General features: G+C 37.4%; 1 protein-coding gene across 3 annotated transcripts in view; it reads right to left on the bottom strand.

The window, feature by feature from the left end:
* The window catches only part of adarb1b (adenosine deaminase RNA specific B1b), a 213,733-nt gene that overhangs the window by 5,640 nt on the left and 185,478 nt on the right, over positions 1–22,615 (bottom strand). For all 3 annotated transcript variants that reach the window (XM_079822489.1, XM_079822491.1, XM_079822490.1), the window contains 4 exons: positions 19,359–19,527; positions 16,818–16,969; positions 16,185–16,353; positions 2,793–2,974 (listed from right to left, as the gene is read on the bottom strand). In XM_079822489.1, the coding sequence (XP_079678615.1) occupies positions 2,793–2,974; positions 16,185–16,353; positions 16,818–16,969; positions 19,359–19,527 (672 nt within the window). The remainder of the gene's footprint in view (positions 1–2,792; positions 2,975–16,184; positions 16,354–16,817; positions 16,970–19,358; positions 19,528–22,615) is intronic.

Here is a 22,615-nt window from a genome sequence, read left to right as displayed (position 1 = left end):
GTAATAATGGAACACTATGGTAACAGCTTTCTTAACCGTACATGACGTGTTTTGCTTTGGGCGGAACTGACCGATCAGCAGTTTCTTTAAATTTTCCTCCTCTGTTTGGCAATAAAACACTGTGTTTGTGGTCATACAGTTTGAAACTGTTTTCAAATGTTGGCTATTTACGATTCTTTGCCGCCTTTAGCCGCTGCCTACAATGCACATTGTATTTCCAACTAAAGCAAGGCAGTATTTGACCCTGGTCAAGCGTATCCATAACAATTGGTGGGAGTGGTCTGAGACATGCCCAGCGCATTATGGGTGTTGAAGTTTTCCTACCTATTTGGCAAAAGGGAAGACGGCAGCCTTATTTCTCTGTTTTCTCTAGTCAGGTAGCACCGATTTCCATTTTTTCTCCGCCTTTCTACTGCATAGGCAGCCAAGTATTATTAAAAGCCCATTAAAAGCTCTGATGTCAGCGGTGAAGTACCTCTTTAAGCTTTAGGGTTCCAACACTTTGTAACCAATGAATTTCTGTGACTTACATGACCATTTCAGAAATCCAATGCGTTTTTTTAAAGGATTAATTATTGCTGGGGTGGATTTCCATTGGTATGTCAGCTAACAATAATTTGAATAAACGGATTTAAACAATTGTACTTATAGGTGTAAAGGTCTCCAATAAAATCCTAAACAACAGGACCGTGTCTTACACACCAACTCAAAAAAGGCAATACCCCAGCCAACAAAAAATGTTATAGAACAGACTGGACACAAAACAGAAACTGTATTAAATGAATATTGACCTGAAGCAATGGTAATTCATTGAAAAACACTTGAAGGCTATATGCTATTATTTTAATCTTTTATTCTGTAATATTTATATTCTTATTAGGTTTAAATTAATATTAAAATACATAAATAGTAGTATAATATAATAGTATAATATGTAATTTTACAAGAATATTTCCATTAAGCATACAAAAAAATGGCTCAATCCCTTTACTTTTTACCTCTTTACTGGCAGACCAAGATGACAGGAACAAAAAGAGTTGACAAGTGCAGTTAGGAAGCATAGGTCGAGTATGATATGCTTTAACCTCCCACAACATATCATCAAATGGAGATTTTCAGCAGTAAGCCATTAAAAACAAGTTCTGCAAGGAATCTGATGTAACCCAGTGCAAAAGCGGTGGGTGTTTCTCATAAGGAACAAAAGTGAGAAAGGAAATGTTCTTTCCAAGAGCAGCCGGCGTCTCCCTGATGACGCTTTGAAACTCGAACAAGTATTTCATGAGGAAACCTAAGTGTCTATCTATACCCAGTGCGGGGTAGAAACTAGCTAAAAGTTGCTACTAACTTACCAAAGTTTTTCAGAAGCATAAAAATTGTTTTTGATCAAAAATATCTCAAGAATCAATATCGGGGTTGATTATTCACTGATCGGTATCAGCTATTCTGAGCCCGATCCTTTATGTTACATCTGCAGTCATGCATTTGCATTACAGTAGGGGTTTGGGTTTGCCTTCCGCCATTATAAGGAAAAGAAGCTCAAATGTGAGAACCAATGAGATCTGTTCTAGCGTGTCACACGTCCGAGCTTGTTTGGAATTTTTGATGTGCACTTTTGTAACGAATTTCTCAAAAGTAATTTATTTGCTGTTTATTTTTTGTCGTCAGACTATCTCAGACGTTGTTGCCATTACGCATTGCTATGGGTTGCATCTTTCTTCGGACTCCAGACTAGCATTCTGACACCGCAAGCTTCATGCTTTCTAACCTTAAATACACAATTTTTTTCTCTTTTTGTTGCAATTATTCTGATTATTATACACATACAATACATGAAGTTTACATCAGTAGTCCCATATGCGTAATTGTGCCCACAGTATGTTTACAATGTCTACAATTGTAAAAGATGTTTAACAAAATTCAAGATCGGGAGTCTGTATTGGCAGTTTCTTAATATTCAATGACTAATCGGATCGGTGGCAAAAAAAAAAAAAAAACATTGTTTTGTACCATGTATAAAAATTAGTGCAGGGAATCGATTAAAAAAATTAACTAACTAATCGCATTTTTCGAGTGTGTGTGTGTGTGTCAGAGTATCCCTTGATTAGCTGACATGAGACACAGCCACACAGACAGGACACTGACACACACACACACAGACAGGACATTGACATACAGCGCGTTCTCTTGTGTCTTGTCGCGCTTGGAAGCATTTACATGAATAGGAGCGTGATCATGGCAAAAATGGATATAAAAACGGACGCTGCGTTATTTGCGTTAAATACTTTGAATGCGTTAAGCTGAAAAAATTAAGCGCCCGCGTTAATTTGCCCAGCCCTAATAAAAATACGACTAATTAAATTCTAAATTATTTCATTTGATAGTTGTGCATTTGCCTCTATACGTAGCTTCAAAGAATTGAGCATTTTTTAAGTACATTTTCCAACCACTTTTAAAAGAGAAGCTTAAATGTAGATGCACCACTTTAAATTTCCCAACACTGATATAGGCTGAGTGGGATTCCTTTAAAAAAAAAAAAAATTGTGAGAGAATGAGAGAAATCATCAGGGGCTTCTGCGATTTCAGGCATGGTATGAATTACTGAAACAGGCTGTCGGTGTGTGATGGTGAGATGAAGAGCAGGCCAATTCCAGTCATTTATCAAACCACGAGGAAAATTGAAGGCGAGTGGAGGGAAAATGTCCATCTAGTAAATGGTAATACAATTTGACATCGGTGCCATTTTCAATGATTTGAGAGTGGAAATGCGAGCCGGCCGTATGATGTTGTCTTACCGCTGAGCAGGGGGCGGTTGAGGGAGAATTGCTGGGGCAGGTCTTCGATGTCAGCAATCCGCTGGTACATGGCTCTGGAGAGATGATCAGCGTGATACAGGCTGCCCAGGATGATGCTGGAGAAGTAGAGGGGCTCAGTGAAGTAGCTCATCAGAGAGCCCTGGATGCCCACCACATTCCACCTGCAAGAACAAACCCAAACAACTCAGATCAGGGCTTCGCTTCTTCAAGACAAAGACTTCACATTGGACATCAAGTGGTAACTTAAAAAGTAACAATAATGATCATAGTAATATATTAAAGGGGTGATGAATTGAGAAATCAACTTTCCCTTGAGCTTTTGATATATAAGAGGTCATGGTAATATAAGAATATCCTGTAAGTTTCAGAGCTGAAAACTTTCTTGTTAGTCAAAGAAAAGCTTTTACAGACACCAGACCCAGAAAACGATTTTGTGCTTCATCCTTACGTCCTCTTGACGAAACATCTACAAAATAATAAGCACGTGTAATTCAGTAGCCCCTCCCACCGACTCATGGAGCTGGTCGGATTGCGCTAGCCAGCAGCAATAAACATGCAGAGGATATCACGATAATGCTATTCCTGGTTGTGGAAGAACACAGTCGCTGCATAAGCTTCCTTCGGATCCTAATATAAGGAATATGTGGTTGAACTTTATTTTTAATAAAGTTCCAGCTCACGTGGGGATTTGCAGACATATTGAGTTTTAAACACAATGCTGTTCCATCTACATTGGACCCGACAGGAATGGTGCAGCACACTTATGTGAGTAAAACATGTCTTGATGGTTTTTGGTTCTTCATTTTTTTATACTTGATGGTATTGCATTGTTACAGATCGTTTGATATGTGTACAATTGTGTATTGATTATGTGTAGGCCTACCCTATGTGTCTATCCAGTCACACGAGAGACTTGTTGTAACGTTATGTGTGTGTCCACGCGAGTGAGTGAGTGTGTGTCCGCCTGAGTGTGTGTGTGTGTGTGTGTGTGTCCGCACGAGTGTGTGTGTCCCCGCACGAGTGTGTGTGTGTGATTTAGTGTTTGTTTGATATTTTGCAAGTTCTCTTAGCATTTCCCCCAGACAATTCCTGGGACAGACGGTAGCTGAAGCTCATCATTAAATATGCAAATATTATCCAATCCTAGCCGTGGGCGTTTACTTCCAAGTCTTCAGTTCGGCACGACAATCAAATCCGAATGTTTCTCAGAGAGCCTCAAAACCAAGGCAGAAAATAGCCTATTACTTATTTATTATGATATTTTTTAATGTAAAAACCACATAAACGCCATAAGTTGACTTCAGACAACAGTATAAAATTTTTTAAAAAGCCAGTTCATGACCAATTTAATATTACTATGAATTGCATAGAACTAACAGCATGCAAAAAAATTTAGTTTAGTGGGTATGGAACAATAAAATATATTTATTTTGAACAATAATTATTTTTATTATATTTAATTATTATTAATTTACTTATTAAATTACTTTTTTATATGCATTTTGCATTGATTTCTCCCTGCTGTACACAACCCCATCAGAACAGACCTGCGGCACATTTTTATTTAATTTAATTATTTTATAATTGTATTATTGGCATTTTGCATTGCCTGCCCCCTTCCAGCACTTTTACATAATGGAGTCATAATCTCACTCCATCTAAAACACAAAAAATTACCATGTAGATGGAGCATATAAGACAATCAGGAACTACAAGAATCACAAAACATGAAAAACAACAGAGCAAAAAAAGCAATATGGCCAGCAGCCCAGATGTGAATGATTTACCAATGCCTGTTCAGGGTATCTGCAGGTTTCACCAAGTCAAATTTAAGACTTTTTAAGACCTTTTCAAGACCATTATGAATTAAATTTAAGACCTATATCACGCAATTAAAAAAAATGTACAAAAGGAAATGCAGAATCACAAAATTACTTGCAAAGCAAATTAATTTATTCAAATTGAAAAAAGTATTAGTAAACTTGCACTTCCTCATAGCTCAATCCCATCAGGATTAATATACAAACACACTACCGGTCAAACGTTTGAGAACAGTAAGATTTTTTAAAATGTTTTTACAGAAGTCTCTTCTGCTCACCAAGGCTGCATTTATGTTATTAAAAATATAAAAAAGCTGTAATATTGTGACAGTTCTGTTGTGACTGTTTTCTATGTGAATATATAGTAAAGTGTAATTTATTCATGTGATCAAATCATCATTACTCCAGTCTTCAGTGTCACATGATCCTTCACTAATTCTCATATGAGGATCTGATGATCAACACACATTTATGAATATTATCAGTGTTGAACACAGTTGTGTAAAACTTTTATTTTTTAGGATTCTTTGATGTATAGAAAGTTCTAAAGAACAGCATTTATCTGAAATAGAAAGTAAAAAAAAAAAAAAAAGATTTCTGAAGGATTATGTGACTCTAAAGTCTGGAGTAATGATGCTGAAAATTCAGCTTTGAATCACAGAAATAAATTGCATTTTAAAATAAATATTGAAATATAAAAGTTATTTTAAATTGTAATTTTTTTTTCACAATAATACTGTTTTTTCTGTATTTTGGATCAAATAAATGCAGCCTTGGTGAGCAGAAGAGACTTCTATAAAAACATTTTAAAAATCTTACCGTTCTCAAACTTTTGACCGATAGAGTGTGTGTGTGTATGTATATACATTTTTTGTGAGATCAAAATTACTGATTTTGTGGTGGTCATTTTCAGAAATGTACATGTTTTTTTTTTCATAATTAGGATGCCATATTTACCATATCATTATGTTAAATGCACAATAGTCACACATGGCAATAAAACAAACAAAATGCATGAGTCTTGTTTGACAATAGGACAAATAAATACAACTTAAATATGCAGATACAAACAGTGCTTTAAGTTTAGGTAGGCTACTGTTTGTTTTTCCCCGTTGTTGTTGTTTGATTAATATTAACGACCCAGGCAGGAGGGGGGTATAGGCTCGGCTATATTGGGTTTAGGGGCGCCGCTAGCAATTTTGGGCCCTATGAAAGAATATGATGTTGGGCCCCCTACTGCACCAACCTAGCTATCCAAAATCTTTGTCTGCAATTTAATAATACTGACCAATTAATCTCTGCTCGCTCAACCCAGAATGCCCCAAATGGTTGATGAAACATTGATTAAAATTAAGATACAATTTATACAAAACAAAACTTAATGAAGTGGTCACAATCATGTCTGGCATTGCACATCTTATGTGTCCTTTCTCACTCATGCTGTTCACTTTTCATAATCAACAGATTGACAACATAGCATAAAAAATAGCATTATAATATTTAAACATAAATATAAAACGAAATGCCTAAATACACAATTATAGTAGCCTACAGTACAGAAAGTGGGAGTGGGATTTGAGCAAATGTAGTTTTACCCGTGAGCGTGAGCGGTTCATGAGTGGAGCGTTTTGCTGGATTTTGCCGGAAATGCAGAAACAAGCCATCTTTTTTTTTTAATATATTTGTAACTCTTTGGTAGATTATACATTTATAATTTCTATTAGATTACTAGTACTGTTACTACTAATAAAACCAATCTCTGGGGGCCCCAAAAGTGTGTGGGCCCCCCCCTAAACACTAAACCCCCCCCCCCCCCCCCTTAGCGGCATCCCTGAATGGGTTGCTTTCACTTTAAGACCTACAGTAATGTGCCTAGATTCGGTACACTCGCGCGAACGCTGACAGGCGGCAAACGCGTGCACAGAATCCGGCATCGAGTCTGACATCGGTCCGTGTGTCAGTAGCGAATGAGTTCGGGGTTTACATCGCTTTTTAAAACTCTTTTTTTAGTTGTATCGGGCATATACTTTTATTTGGTCATTATGCGAGATGGCAGGTAAGAAAGATTCGCCTTCGCTTTCATGATCGCGGAACTGGAAGAACTGAAGCTGAAGAATAAAATCTGTTTGATGTGTCTGTGGTACAATCCGAAAGAGCCTCGCGCCAATAACACGAATGCTGATTGGCTGCAATATAAGATGCATGTTGGTCTCTCACTAGCGAAAAAACGAACTACAACACACACACACTCTCTCTCTCTCTAAAATGCTGCGGGAGCATTTCAATGAGCAAGAGGTAGTAGCGTTACATGGATGTAGGAAAATTAAGACCCATTCAAAATTATTTAAGACCCAATACTCAATACTACAAATTACTGTTGAGCGGTGTATCGCCTCTCCCCCTCCCCCTCCACCTCCGCCTGACTCGAGGTTGCCAGGCTACAGGATCCTGCAGGAACGTAGGCTGCTACAATGAGCTTCCAATGGCAAGTGACGAGTCGTACAGGTCGTACACAGTAAGTTTTTTTTCTTTCTGTTAATTATGTTTATGCTTCAAGAGCGATGTTTCGTTAAGTAATTATGAATCGCAATTTACTTATGGCGATTAGCCAAATATAATCGTAAATATAAACGCTCGTACATTCCCACATGAAAAAATACTATAGTATATTATAGTAAAATTACAGCAAAGCTAAATAACATTAGCAATGGTCAAACAGGTCAACTTGCAGCATGTTTTGTCCACTATACAGGGAGTGCAGAATTATTAGGCACGTTGATTTTCTGATCATATTTTTTTTCCAGGCACATTTGACCAATTCCAAACCACAGTAATCCTAATAACTATTATTGATTTAGTATTTAATAATGTATAAGTGATATATAATTGTTCATGAAGGCTGGAAATGAAAATCACCTTATATTCAGGTGTGCAGAATTATTAGGCATGTTTTCTTTTACAGATAAATTGAGCCAAAAAAGAGATTTAACTCAGACTGAAAAGTCAAAAAGTATTAAATGCCCATGAGAAGGATGCAATACTAATGCAATACTAGACATTGCAGTTAAGGCATGACCATTGGACAGTGAAATGCTCGTTGGGTCAGCAGGATCTGACAAAAACAGGTGGTGAAGAAAAGACACCTGTTAACTGCAAAAGAATTAAGAATTAAGGTGAAGAATTAAGGGTGAAACCATCAGGAACCCTTTAGTCTCCAGCGCCACCATTTTCCAAAGCTGCAACCTACCTGGAGTCTCCAGAAGTGCAAGGTGTCAGGATCTCAGAGACTTCAGTTAGGTAAAGAATCCTAAAAAATGACCCCCACTAGATAAGAATCACAAGCTGAAGTGTTGTAAAATACATGAAGAAGGTTTTTTTATAGGCTTTATGGACAGATAGGTTGAGAATGACTCTTGAAGGACCAGCACCACATCCTCTAGTACCACTGTTTGAAGAATTCATCTTCCAGAATCTGGCAGTACGTTTTGGGAGTTCATTTTTAGTCCATCTCTGCAAAACGGACTTCAGGATAGACTAAAATTAACTCCCAAAACGTACTGCCAGATTCTGGAAGATGAATTCTTCAAACAGTGGTACTAGAGGATGTGGTGCTGGTCCTTCAAGAGTCACTCTCAACCTATAAAACCTATAAAGCCTATAAAAAAGCAGGCTTCATGTATTTTACAACACTTCAGCTTATGATTCTTATTTAGTGGGGGTCATTTTTTAGGATTCTTTACCTAACTGAAGTCTCTGAGATCCTGACACCTTGCACTTCTGGAGACTCCAGGTAGGTTGCAGCTTTGGAAAATGGTGGCGCTGGAGACTAAAGGGTTCCTGATGGTTTCACCCTTAATTCTTCACCTTAATTCTTAATTCTTTTGCGGTTAACAGGTGTCTTTTCTCCGCCACATGTTTTTGTCAGATCCTGCTGACCCAACGAGCATTTCACTGTCCAATGGTCATGCCTTAACTGCAATGTCTAGTATTGCATTAGTATTGCATCCTTCTCATGGGCATTTAATACTTTTTGACTTTTCAGTCTGAGTTAAATCTCTTTTTTGGCTCAATTTATCTGTAAAAGAAAACATGCCTAATAATTCTGCACACCTGAATATAAGGTGTTTTTCATTTCCAGCCTTCATGAACAATTATATATCACTTATACATTATTAAATACTAAATTAATAGTAGTTATTAGGATTACTGTGGTTTGGAATTGGTCAAATGTGCCTGGAAAAAAAATATGATCAGAAAATCAACGTGCCTAATAATTCTGCACTCCCTGTATATGCGAAGAACGAATGAGGAATAATTTTTACCGAGGTAACGTTAGGCTACTGTCTCAAATACGTTTTCACATTGCCATAATAGGCGTGCTAATGTTGTTTTCCTCAGCGTCCTAGCATAATGACAGAGAAACGGGCTCTGATAATACATTACTAATGTTAGCAATAACGACTCGCCGTTTTTATTTACCAAACAATTCCTTAACGTTACCTTTTCAATTCAATGACCCACCTCCTCCATCTGCGCTAACCTAACGTTACTTTGCACGAACATGCATAACTTTGTTCGACTGTCATGAATATTTGAAATGTCCATTTACATTAAGTACAAGTTAGCCAAACATAGATGAACCTTACCTGTCCAGGAGAAAATTAGCAACGTCTTCAAATTATTCTCCGTTTTAAGCTGTCTCCATCTTTCAAAGTCATCTCCTATACAAATCCTTGTTTTATTTCGGACACTGTCACAGCGTTTTTCTGATTCATAACAAGGTCGTTTAGGTTTCGTAAAGTTAGACATTGTTTATCCAAAAAGTTTGTAGCTGCAGCTTTGGTAACTAGAGCAGAGCTGGCAACCCGAATGCAGAAACACTACTGACTTCGTGATTGGTAGACAGGTGGAGGGTTGCGCTTCAGGCCAAAACACAACATGTCAACATCAACATCAGTTGAGGGCTGCAACTTCACTTTTAAAATGACAATATCTTGGCCTGACAACCGTTGTCAGTGATATAAGTATTTGAAATTAACATGATTTCTTAATGTCTAGTGACATATCAGGGCCATTTTATGATTAATTGAAATACATTTCTTACATACAGTTCCTTTAAGACTTTTTAAGATCCCGCGGGTACCCTGCTGTTATATAAAAAAGCACCAGTGGATGAATTGTTCAATTAGCGCCGTTCTTTCAAACCACCTCATTTACGTCTTTCCAGGTCCCAGACTCACCCACTGGGTCTCCCTCCTCAGCCATTCACAATCAAAAGGCCTAATCAAGCCCAAATCTGCTCCCCAAAACAACACCTGCTGCACGCGGCTGAAAAGATTCCAGACTCAAGTGATTGGAGATTTTCTTTTCAGCCTGACCAATCAACAGCCTCTGATGCCAAAAAGACACAGTTCAACTTTTGCTACTGTTAATAAGACTAGTTTGTTAAAGCACTAGTCTCCTGTAGCCAAAAAACACGGAAGTGCATTCAGAGTTACTGCTGGCGGTCAGATATCAAGTGTACCTGCTAAACTAGATATCTTTTTAAAGATTTAAAGACTCTATATCCTGGAAAACGTTTGACAAATCCAGTGATTATTTCATCCTTTAAAGTGTTTGTTTACGTTGCGTAGAAACCAGCCAATCAGATAGGAATTGATTATTTTCACATTGTGCTTGTGAGTTTTTGTGTGCAATAGGCAACATGTGGTCAATGAATGGGCTTCTGAGACTAGCCTATTACTGGAGCACTTGATTCTGATCATAAGACAAGGGCTCTAATCAAAAGCACTGTGATGCAAAAAAGCCACACATTGCATATCAGGGTAAGAACAAGCAACCTATAGGTTAAAAACTCAGTGGCACATAATTCACATGAATAATTAAGGGGTGATTTTTAGCGGCATCTAGTGGTGAGGTTGTGAATTTTTCGGAGCACAGAAGCTACGGTGGCCGACAGAGGACACAAATGTCGTCGTCGGAGAGAGCAGAGGGTAACTAGGGCTCTGTAGAGAAGTTTGTCCGTTTAGGGCTACTGTAGAAACATGGCGGTGTAAAATGGTGACTTCACTGTAAGGGGACCTGCGTGTATGTAGATAGAAATGGCTCATTCTAATGTAATAAAAACATAACGGTTCATTATGTAAGGGCCCTATGCTCCAATGAAAAGTTATTTATAGTATATTGCATTTCTGTCAATAGTTCCTCATAAATACTACACACTGCACCTTTAAAGATCAACAAAAAGACATTATCTGTCATTTCAACTTGTTGCATGTTTTGAAGCTGCTGCTGTTATTCTCATTTCAGACATGGCTGGATCAGCACCTTCCATTAAAAATTCACAGGAACACCTTCCACCCGCTGTGTGTCCCAGTTTGAGACTCACATCTGGTCATGTTTCTAGCAGAGCAGGTACAGGCCCTGGCGGAGGGGACACAGCGTTCTATCAACACCACACGCTCATTCATCTCAGCAGATGGGCTGTTTTTCCTTGAGTGTGAGCTGTGAACATCAGTTCTGCTGTGTGTGAGTGTGTCAGGCCGTCCCTGAGCAACACATAAACTAGCTCAGCCCTCACTAAACACCGCTTTCCTCTGAAAACCAAAGCAATAAAGTGAATCAGCAAACAACAGAGTATCAAACAGATACCGAAAACATGATAGGCTCATTGGCTCTCTAGTTCAACACTTCAACTGATGCATCTATATATAGACATTAATACGTACAGTATTTTATGTAATAAAGGGATAGTTCACCCAAAAATGAAAATCACCCCATGATTTACTCACCCTCAAGCCATCCTAGGTGTATATGACATTCTTCGATCAGACGAATACAATCGGAGTAATATTAAAAAAAAATCCTGGTTCTTCTAAGCATTATAATGGTAGTAAATGGCAGCCCAAAATTTGACACCCAAAAAAGAGCATCCATTCATTATAAAGGTAATACACACAGCACTGGGGGGTTTAATAAAGGCCTTCTGAAGCGAATCGATGGGTTTGTGAAAGATAAATATCCATTATTAACTTGTTATAAAGTAAAATATATAGCATCCGGCGGACCGCCTTCTGCTCCATATTCAACTTATGGAAAAATCGTAACTGGCGTGAAGATGACGTCGGACGTAGCGTATGCGTATTTGAACTGCGAGAGGCGTTACACTTTCTTCGTAATTTGAATACGGAAGGCAGTCTGGCAGAAGCAAGATATTTTACTTTAAATGTGTTAGATATGGATATTTTTCTTACAAAAACCCATCGATTCAGGAAATTTTTTAACATCATGGGGTAATTTTCATTTTGGGGCCATCAAAAATGTTGTTGTCAAATATATTTTTCATTAAAATGTTCTATAGACACACGATCTTCAGTGAATAGCCTGCATTTCGATCAGTTCCTCACACAAAGCTATTGTATTCCTGCTGAGGAGTCATATGGCCCAAATTTTTTGTACTTTCTCATGCATGGAGTGCAACAGTCTTGACAATCACAATCCCCATCTTCTCATCCCTCATCCATCGCCTTTAGCATTACAGTATAAAAAAATCTAGGTCTATGAAGTGATTCAACTTTTTTAAATCAAATGAATTACATGATGTGCAATTGATTAATCGAATTGAGAAATCAACCCCAAAAAGATCTTTTAAAGTCATTATTGTGTTAGATGAGATTAGACATTACAAAAACTAGCTTTTGCAAGAAATATTTTGATTCAACATTGAATTTGTTGCAAACATTTAAGGCTACAATGTAGTCAAAACATTTTTTTTTCAGAAGCTGAAGTGGCATTTAGGCAAATTTACACAGGCTGTTTAACACAGCTCAAAGGTGGCATAAATATTCTTTTTTTTTTTAAATGATACTCTAAATATGAAACTAAAACCCCCAGTAGGTGGCAGCAAGCTAGGGAGCGTTTACACTGCAGGTCTTGATGCCTAATTCCAATTTGTTGACTAAATCCGATTTTTTTATGACTATATCCGATATCTGCATTTACAGTATAGACCTTATGCGGCAGAGAAACAATCACGCAGCCATCTTTACAATATTGTCGTTGAACTTCAGTTTTTGCGCTAGCTCTGTATATTTCTATGGCATCGCTGTCCAAAAGTAATTAGCTGGTGAAATGGATTTACTTATTGTAGAGTTAACGAAAGTTATCATGAGCATTGCAATGTTTGAAGCGGATGTCATTTATGTCAGTAGACCGGGAAGATTTTAAAACGAGCGGGTCGTTCATAAATCTTTAAGATCTTATCTTCATGCTCAACCCAAGGTAGATGTACAGACCAGGAAATGCTTAGGCTGAAAAGTAAGTAAAAACACTGTGATTTGCAATTGACGCAGACAAAATGATAATACAAGCTTTTGCTTCCGCACCAATTTTAAGGGTCAGAAAACCATTGGTCTAATAAGAGCCCTTGTTGCAGCCAGGGCAAATGTAGCAGTGATCGCTGCTGTAATAGCTGTGGTTGGTGACCACCCGAGTTGAAGTCATTTGCCACTGTTGCCTTTTCAATTACGCATGACTTGTATTGACAGGGGAATATCCGATCTGTCCGTTTACATGGTAGATGCAAATGCACGTATCCAGTTCATATCTGATTTATTTCCACATATGAATGAGGCCTGAAACCGATCTGAGAATATCGGAATCCATGTGAATTTTTCCTGCTTACACATTCGTGGTTACAACTGATCTGTGGCACATAGAAAAGAAAAATAATTTGGGTCACTTGAACCATGTAATGTAAATGCAGCCTTACTATCTTAATGAGTGAGTCATTCAATTGATTCATTCAACCAATTAATTCAAACGGCTGATTCATTCAGGAACAAAGCAAGTGTCCGTCTTTATAAATGGGTCACTGAATCAACTGCTCACTCGATTCGTTAAAAAAACAGATTCATTCAGTAATGAAACACTGCTGTGTGTTGCTCGGAGACGCACAACTGTTCTGCAGTGGCTTTGTTTGAAACTATTTTCATTGACGAAATTGAACAAAAACAGACAATATTGTATGATATTGCTTAACTATAGTGTGACGGAAAAACCCAAAAACCCACAAAAACCCATAGAGGGGCATTTTTTGCCCTCATATCTTTAACTTTATTTAATGGCGTTCTAATAGGCTTCATCACACAGTCAGTCGTTGCCCTGCATCATGTTCTTAACTAAACTGCATGTAATGTAAGATGCTGTACATGTCTCGGCCGAGGCGGGGTGCATTAATAATTTTAATGCATTATTTTCCCATAATTAATCGCACCAAATTGACGTGTTAAATTGACAGCACTAAAAATACGTTTAATAACTTTTTTATGCTGCAAAGCAAAATAAAATAAAATCTGCAGTTTCAATGGGTGTCTACCATTATAAAAAAATATTCAAAATGAAAGTATAATTAAATAAATAAGTAGAGACTGCAGGATATATATATGTACTACTGAGTGACAGTTAAAGTGTGTGTGTACTGGGTATTCTCTCATTAGCAGAGACAGGACCTGTGCTCTTTGGTCACAGCTGTCTCTGACATGTCCTTATCTCTCCGCTCACAGCTGCTGGGCGGCAGGGACAGACACATCGCCACATTGACCCCACAGGATAAATGAACGCTCCCTCCTACACTGATAATGCTGTCGTCTTTATTTAACTAAAGTTATAGTAATGTTGAACCCATGCACCTCTTTCCCTGTCAATTATGAAGTCCGGTAATAGCCAACGAGCAATTAAATTCACAAAGCCCTTGTTCTCTTCCCAACGGTGACAGGTACAGCATCTACCTAGCGCAGTGAGATTAACCAGAAGGTTCCAGACTACTGGTTTTGCTGAGCTGTCTATTATTCCAATGCAGAGGGCTGACAATAGCTCCACTCCAAAACTTAGTGAGTTGCTTAAACTAGGCAGTATTTTTTTTTTTAGATATCATAGAAGCAAAGGTAGGCAGGAATATTATGCTCATTATGGCCAAATATGAATGCAACATTACATCCTTTACAGAGGACATCCCAGAATGCATTGTGATGAGCTCAGTGAAGAGATTTAGAATATATTCTTATTTTGTAAAATAGCAAAAGAAAGAAAAATACGTTTTTTTTTATGGTTTATAGTATGTATCATTACCATTTATCAAGTAACATGCTAAAGCCAATCAGTTCAGGCTTTTTATAAATGTTAAAGAAATTTGACCATTCTTCTAGAAGTGCATTTGTGAGGTCAGACACTGATGTTGGACGAGAAGGCCTGGCTCGCAGTCTCCGCTCTAATTCATCCCAAAGGTGTTCTATCGGGTTGAGGTCAGGACTCTGTGCAGGCCCGTCAAGTTTCTCCACATCAAACTCGCTCATCCATGTCTTTATGGACCGATGCTTTGTGCACTGGTGCGCAGTCATGTTGGAACAGGAAGGGGCCATCTCCAAACTGTTCCCACAAAGTTTCGGAGCATGAAATTGTCCAACATGTCTTCATATGCTGAAGCACTAAGAGTTCCTTTCACTGGAACTAAGGGGCCAAGCCCAACCCCTGAAAAACAACCCACACCATAATCCCCCCTCCACCAAACTTTGCACTTGGCACAATGCAGTCAGGCAAGTACCGTTCTCCTGGCAACCGCCAAACCCAGACTCTTCCATCGGATTGCCAGACAGAGAAGCGTGATTTCGTCACTCCAGAGAACACGTCTCCACTGCTCTAGAGTCCAGTGGCGGCGTGCTTTACCCCACTGCATCCCACGCTTTGCATTGCACTTGGTGATGTAAGGCTTGGATGCAGCTGCCATGGAAACCCATTCCATGAAGCTCTCTACACACTGTTCGTGAGCTAATCTGAAGGCCACACAAAATGTGGAGGTCTGTAGCTATTGAGAAAGTTGTTGACTTCTGCGCACTGTGATTTTACGTGGCCTATCATTCGTGGCTGAGTTGCTGTTGTTAGTGGTATCATAACAGTGGAAGCAATTCACTTTGTTATAATACCACAGTTGACCATGGAATATTTAGTAGTGAGGAAACCTCATAAATTGCACAGGTGGCAACCTATCACGGTACCACGCTTTAATTCACTGAGCTCCTGAGAGCGACCCATTCGTTCACAACATTTTGTAGAAGCGTCTGCATGCCTCGGTGCTTGATTTTATACACCTGAATTTAATGATTTGGAGGGCTGTCCCAATACTTTTGGCAATATAGTGTATTATAAACACGCACACATTACTAATATTCAAATATTACAAAATGTATTAAATGTAATCATTTTAGCACACACACACAAACATAACATAGTTTGTATATATTAATAATAACTGCAATATTTTTTAATAATTAGTTATAACATAAAAACTTAAAGCTAAAAACATCCCTAACACTTGATGTTAATATTAAGTGCAAACATTACTGGCCCTGGGACAACCTTAAAACTGAGCAACTGGTAACTATCAGGGTTGTTGCTGAGCGTCAGCTGTCTATATAAGCAGCAGACAGCAAGGCAAGCTCACTAGGTTTTGGAACAGGACTCATATGTACACCTGTGTTTACATTCTACCAGTTACCTTGCGATTTTGTCACTGCATGACATCGTAAGCAGCCGCTCCCCCTGCAGAACTCCGTCCCATGTCTGTATGGTGTTACTAGTGCGCACCGGGATGGTTCCCTCTCCAGACTCGATCTTGGTTCTCAGTTGGCCCCTTGCCTTCCTGTTGGGGTGTCTGTCTCCCTGGTCTGAGGAGAACAGTAAGAGAAACATTTGAAAAGAATGAGGAGCACTTCCAGGCAATGTTTCTGAAAATGTTAATCTACTTCAATTAAACAACAGATTTAATCAGCCAATAAGAATAACTTAAAGAAGAGTAATTGTTTTTTTTGCTTCAGATGAATAATTGTATGACCAATAAAGCGACACTCAAGAGCAGAATTAATCAGGCCAAAAGAGGAGTCGACAAAGCCAGCTAATTAAAAACACTGATGAAATTTGTTTTTGAAACGCAGTCTGACAGTCAAGTGAAATTATAATGAAATGCGACCTGATCATAAGAGGGCCCATACTGATCTTAATTGAACACAACTATTCAGTTTTGATCATTAATTTCCAACAAGTGTTTGGGTAAATTAAAGTCCTCATCCACCTCCCGCTAGATCATGCATAAAGAACTGAATAGTTTGATTGAATAAAGACTCAGTTTCACCCTCTACGCCAGCCTCGTGAGGAGAGAAGATCCGAGCGTCTCCACAGGGCGACGTGCTGATGTAAAGATGAAACTGGACGTTGTCTTTCAGCCGGAAGCCACGTTTGTCACACTGCGTGAATATGGACTTTTGGTGCTCCTCTTTATTGTTGCTAAATTTAGAGAGAAACAATAGAAGAAGAAAAAAATTCACATTCACATCTCTTTTTTCATCATGTACAAGTAGGCTACATACAAAACTATGGATTGCATGACCATATTGCAATTATTTTGACATATTGTGAGAGCAATTTGAACTTCAAGATGCTAAATCTTAATCTATAATATATAGAAAAAAACGATGTAAATATATCTATAACAAATAATTATAGACAACACATACACACATGCAAATTAGGGATGGGCGATATGGACTTAAAAATTTATCCCGATATTTTCTAGTATTTATTGCGATAACGATATCAATGACGATAAATGTAGTATCATTCCCCATGTTTTTGGATACAAGTGAAAGCTGCATGCATTCTTGCGAGTTTCAGAAAAACAAACAATGATCTAAAGTAAAACGTACATGTCATCAAATAGGCTCCTATAATACATTAAAAAATTAATATATATATATATATATATATATATATATATATATATATATATATATATATATATATATATATATATATATATATATATATATATATATATATATATATATATATATATATATATATATATATATATATATATATATATATATATATATATATATATATAAATAAATAAATAATTCATTAATTTTTTTTTATGTCAAATTTCACACCAGCCTTTTCAGAAATGGAAAAGTTGCAGATATAATTGTCTTCTGTAAAGGTGCAGGTAATGTTTAAATAGTGCAACTGTGCTGAAAAACATCAGACCATACAAACAATAATAATTAAAATCAATGACAAGTTTTACATGTAAACCGATTCTGTATTTATTCATACATGGTGCAAAAAGTGGTAAAAATAGCAGAAACCGCAAAAGTAATTATCCCAAAAATGTCTTCAGATTACAAAAAAGTTGAAAATAATGATTTAATGATAGAACTTCAGTAATTTGAGTTGATAAGATAATAATACCACGAATTCTTCTACTAATAAAAATAAACTGCACTAAGGAATATTGAGCTTCTGAGTTCATGAATATTAATCACGTTGTCAGCTCTCATTCTAACCGATTTGCTGAAATCAAAACAGGCACCGTAATAGGTGCACACGCCAGCCAATGAGATTCCCGTTTGTGCATTCGTTTCTTCCTGTTCACGAAAGGCTGAATAATTCCAAATAAACGCTATTATTTTACAGGAAAATACAACAAAGGATATTGTTTAAATGTAGCACGTCAATTCTGTGTGGTATAAGACTCTCTCGCTCTCTCTTTGAGTGTGTGTGAAACACTGAGCGCTCTCAGTCGCGCGCCTCACACTAGTGTTTAATGTGCGTCAAATGCACTGCGCATTCATTGAGATGAACTGAAATAGTGTGCTTTACCGATCGATTGAGACAGCGCGAATCTCTTAAGCGCTCAGTCCAAGTGCTCAGCGAGTGAAAATACATCTGTATGTACAGGTTCAGATTGCCCTCAGGTAGCCCCTCGTTTAGTTATGAACTCTTCCGCCATAGTTGTTTTCGCTCTGCACGTGAGATGCGGATTCAGTGCCGCCGCTCCCATTGCGCGGCGCTTAGGGCACCGAGTGGTGCGGGGGCACCACAAGAAAATTCTCTCTCCAACCCCCGTTCAGCTATACAAATTGACGAACGCAGCCACCATAAAGTAACCGCTTTAAGCATCAAGAGACGGCCAGCGTTGGCACGGTGCGGATGGGTCGCGCTATCAACTAGGCTTTATCGTTATTATCGCGGGAAGTCAAATTCTTATCGTGGGGAGAATTTTTACCGGTATATCGCAAACGATAAGATATCGCCCATCCCTAATGCAAATATTTCTTAACCTTCCATACATATGTACATGTATGTGTGCATATTTAAAGACACAATTATATGCATTACACACACACAAATATATATTTACATATGTATATTCATTTTTTTCATTACATCACAGCATTTGGCGGTTTAATACATTTCAAAAGGCTATACCACGACTAAATAAATGTATTTGTATAAATGCTCATTATATAATCATAATATATTGTATTATTATAAAACCACCAAATACTGTGATTAAATTAAATATATGCAAATATATCCTTACTAACATTTCATTATTATATTTGTAAATATATTTACATTACATTTTATATATATTTCTATTTACATTTATATAGCATTTGGTGGTTTAATAAATTGCAAAAGTCCATTTCATGATTAATCACAACTCATTTTGCATATCTATCTAAAACTGTATACAATAACAACATGTTAAATTAAAACTTGTTTATGAGTTTAATTTCCCTTTCTGCTAGACTAAACATCATCCATCATGCTATGATGACAAATGAGGTGTACACAGACATGCAAGACAGTGAAGGCGGCGGCTTACCTTAAGAAGTGCTCCAGCTGCATGTAGAGATACCTGATCAGGGAGCGACGAGCAATGATTTCAGCGTGACAGTCGTTGAGCGCCAGGCCACGGTCGCTCATATACTCGCCGTTTATACACTTGGTTCCCGTGGAGACGCAGATGACCTGAGCGTCCTTGACATCAGTGCCTGAGTTAAAAGCAGGGGGAAACATACCAGGGCTGAATACTCAACCAAGAAAAATCACACAACACTCACTCACATGTGAAAACTATTTTGAAGTCTAGAAATATCTAGAAATTAGGGATGCACCGAAACCACTTTTTTTCAGACCAAGTACAAGTACTTACATTTGGGTACTTGCCGATAAGTACCGATACGAGTAGGCCTGTTGCGATTGGTCGATACAATCGACTGCGTCGACGCTGATAATTAGTCAACATAAATATTTTTAGTCGATTGGGTAAGTTGGGTATGATATTAAATTGTATTAGTTAAAACTTAAAAATGACAGCACTCTAACAAGAGCAGTGTGTGTGAGCTCTGCTTCCACCGTTCACTAAACAATGGAAGCAGAACAGTCAAATATATGCGCGCAGCTCAGGAAAAAGCAAATAGAAAATAAAGTGCGGCGCGGCTGGGATGTGCTCGCGCTGCCAGACTCTGACCTGAAGCACGTGCACACGCCTTTCACTCAGACAGATCGTGACGTCAGTTTCGCGGATTATTGGATTTGAATGGTCAAAAATATGTAAAAATGCACGTACTGGCGAGTATTCAGGTAAACACAGTCTTTAGTGAACGTATACAGAGTTGAATGAGAAATCGGATGTTACAATGAATTTGGTCTGTGCAGGTCTTAAAGGGCCGGACCTAATATTCTGTGTGATTAATGTTAATCAAACAACAAAAGAAAATCGCCCCATGCTTGACTGAATAACTTTAATATATTTATTAAGAATCAGTGTATAGTTAATTTACAGAGTGACTATGCAGAATATGCATTTTTGTTTTTACATTTGATTATTAAATTGTTTTATTGAATGCTCCTGTTAAATAGAGCTAGGCTACTGTAGCTGAAAATATATTTTTTTGTTATATTGTTTACAATTTACATTTTGGCTTATTTAAAAAAAAACATACAATTAAATTAAATATCTATATTGTAATTATAAAATTACATTTAAAAAATATTAAATTACTCGTATCATGAAATAAGATTTCGGTCATCTTAACCTGTTCAGAATAGTGGTTAGTGTTAACATGATTGATAATAATGTGATTGTTGCAAACATCTCAAGGATGTTCACACCGGCATATATAGTTATTATTATTATTATTATTTTTAAATAAAGAGGGGAGAACGGTCAAAAAGCAGGGCAGGAACATGCTGGCCAAGTGAGTTTTTAGGGATTAAATATAATTTTTTTTTGATAAAACAATGTCATATTATTCAGTTACTTTTACTGTTTTTTTACGTGACAACACTATTCCATATAAAAAGAATTTGCTGATATTTTCTTTTTTTATGTTGGTTTGCAAATTTGTACCTTTTTACAATTTAACTCTTACATTTTGTCAAGGGCTTGTTTACATGTATACTTTTTTATAGTACACTACTGAATGGCAAAGTTGCAAGTTAAATGAAATGTTTTTAAGTAAAATAGTTGAAAATTGTTGTGCAAAATTAGTCGATAGATTAATCGATAAATTAGTCGATAGATTAATCGATATAAAAATAGTCGTTAGTGGCAGCCCTAGATACGAGTACTTAATAATACCATTGCAGTTCTTCTAACAATGTTTTATTTTCATCAGTTGTTTTTCACTTTCTGACTGTAACAAAGTAAATATACAAATTGATGCTGTTGCTGACATTTTAGCATTCAACTTGGTGTTTTCCTAAACAAACATGGCACTGCTGCCCATTTCACATAAATGTAACCTGTAACATTCAGTGGATTTCAGTACCACACAACATAGTAGCAGAACAACTGAAATTATATGTTTTCATAGCCATACAGCCCTTTTCGGGAAAAGTGAGAGGCAGGTTTTTTTTTTTAAAAGAAGCTTCTCTGCATTATCAGCTATGAGCCTGTTTCTGTTTTCATCTACAATATGTGACACTGAGCTAGGGATGTGCGAAACTCATCGATTAAACGTTAGCGCTGCGGCTACACGACTTGGAAAATACTAGGCTTTTTTTTTTTTTGCACATTTAAGGTTTTATATATATATGCAGCAAAACAAGATTATTTAATTTTACCTCAGGTTTTGCATGCGCTGGTTTTCTCTGGCGCTCGCGGCGGCTTCAGATAAATCTCCACTCGGGTGAGGGAGGATTTTGAAAGCTTGCGCAAAATGTTTCTGTTTTCTTCCATGTCATGTCAAACTAGTATAACAATTAAAGGGATAGTTCACCCAAAAATGAAAATTAGCCCATGATTTACTCACCCTCAAGTCATCTGAGGTGTATATGACATTCTTCTATCAGACGAATAAAATCTGAGTTATATTAAAAATGTTCTGGCTAATCCAAGCATTACAATAGCAGTAATAGTTGCTCTGTTTTTGAAGTCCATAAAAAATGCATCTGTCCATCAAATAACGTGCTCCACGCCGCTCCGGGGTGTTAATAAAGGCATTCTGAAGCAAATCTATGCGTTTGTGTAAGAAAAATATCCATATTTAAAAATGTACTTAATTTTTTTCTATGGCTCTGCATCAGCCGTCCCCGCGCCATCACTTCCAGCGAATAAGGTCAAAATACATGCAAAATACTGGCGCGATCATAGATATATACATAGATATATACACAAGATTCCTCATTAGTGCCTGCACGGATCAGTCGAATGAGGCATCTACGTTTATATATCTTTGATAACGGCAGTATTTTAACCTTATTCGCCGGAAGTTATGGCGCTGAGAATACTAGATGACATTCGTCTGATAAGAGGTAAAAAAATAACAAATACTGTTTGGTTTCTCGCAGAAACCGATCGCTTCGTGTCTTAAGACATCAAAGTGTCGCCACGAGCCGCATGGTTTAATAAGGATTCGTATGTCTGTGTTTCTACTCTCTTTGCTCTCATACTCTAAAATATCCCCATTGACATGCATTATACGACTATCACACTGCAACGGTTGGAGTTAAAAATCTTCATTTGTGTTCTACTGAAGAAACAAAGACACCTACATCTTGGATGCCCTGGGGGTAAGCAGATAAACATAAAAAATTCGGTTTTGGGTGAACTATCCCTTTAAGCTTTCTTAGGCT

The sequence above is a fragment of the Gobio gobio genome (genome assembly GCF_949357685.1).
Source record: "Gobio gobio genome assembly, chromosome: 7".
NCBI lineage: Eukaryota > Metazoa > Chordata > Actinopteri > Cypriniformes > Gobionidae > Gobio > Gobio gobio.
The sequence above is the reverse complement of the archived record's forward strand: the minus strand, read 5'-3'. Positions and strand labels throughout refer to the sequence as shown.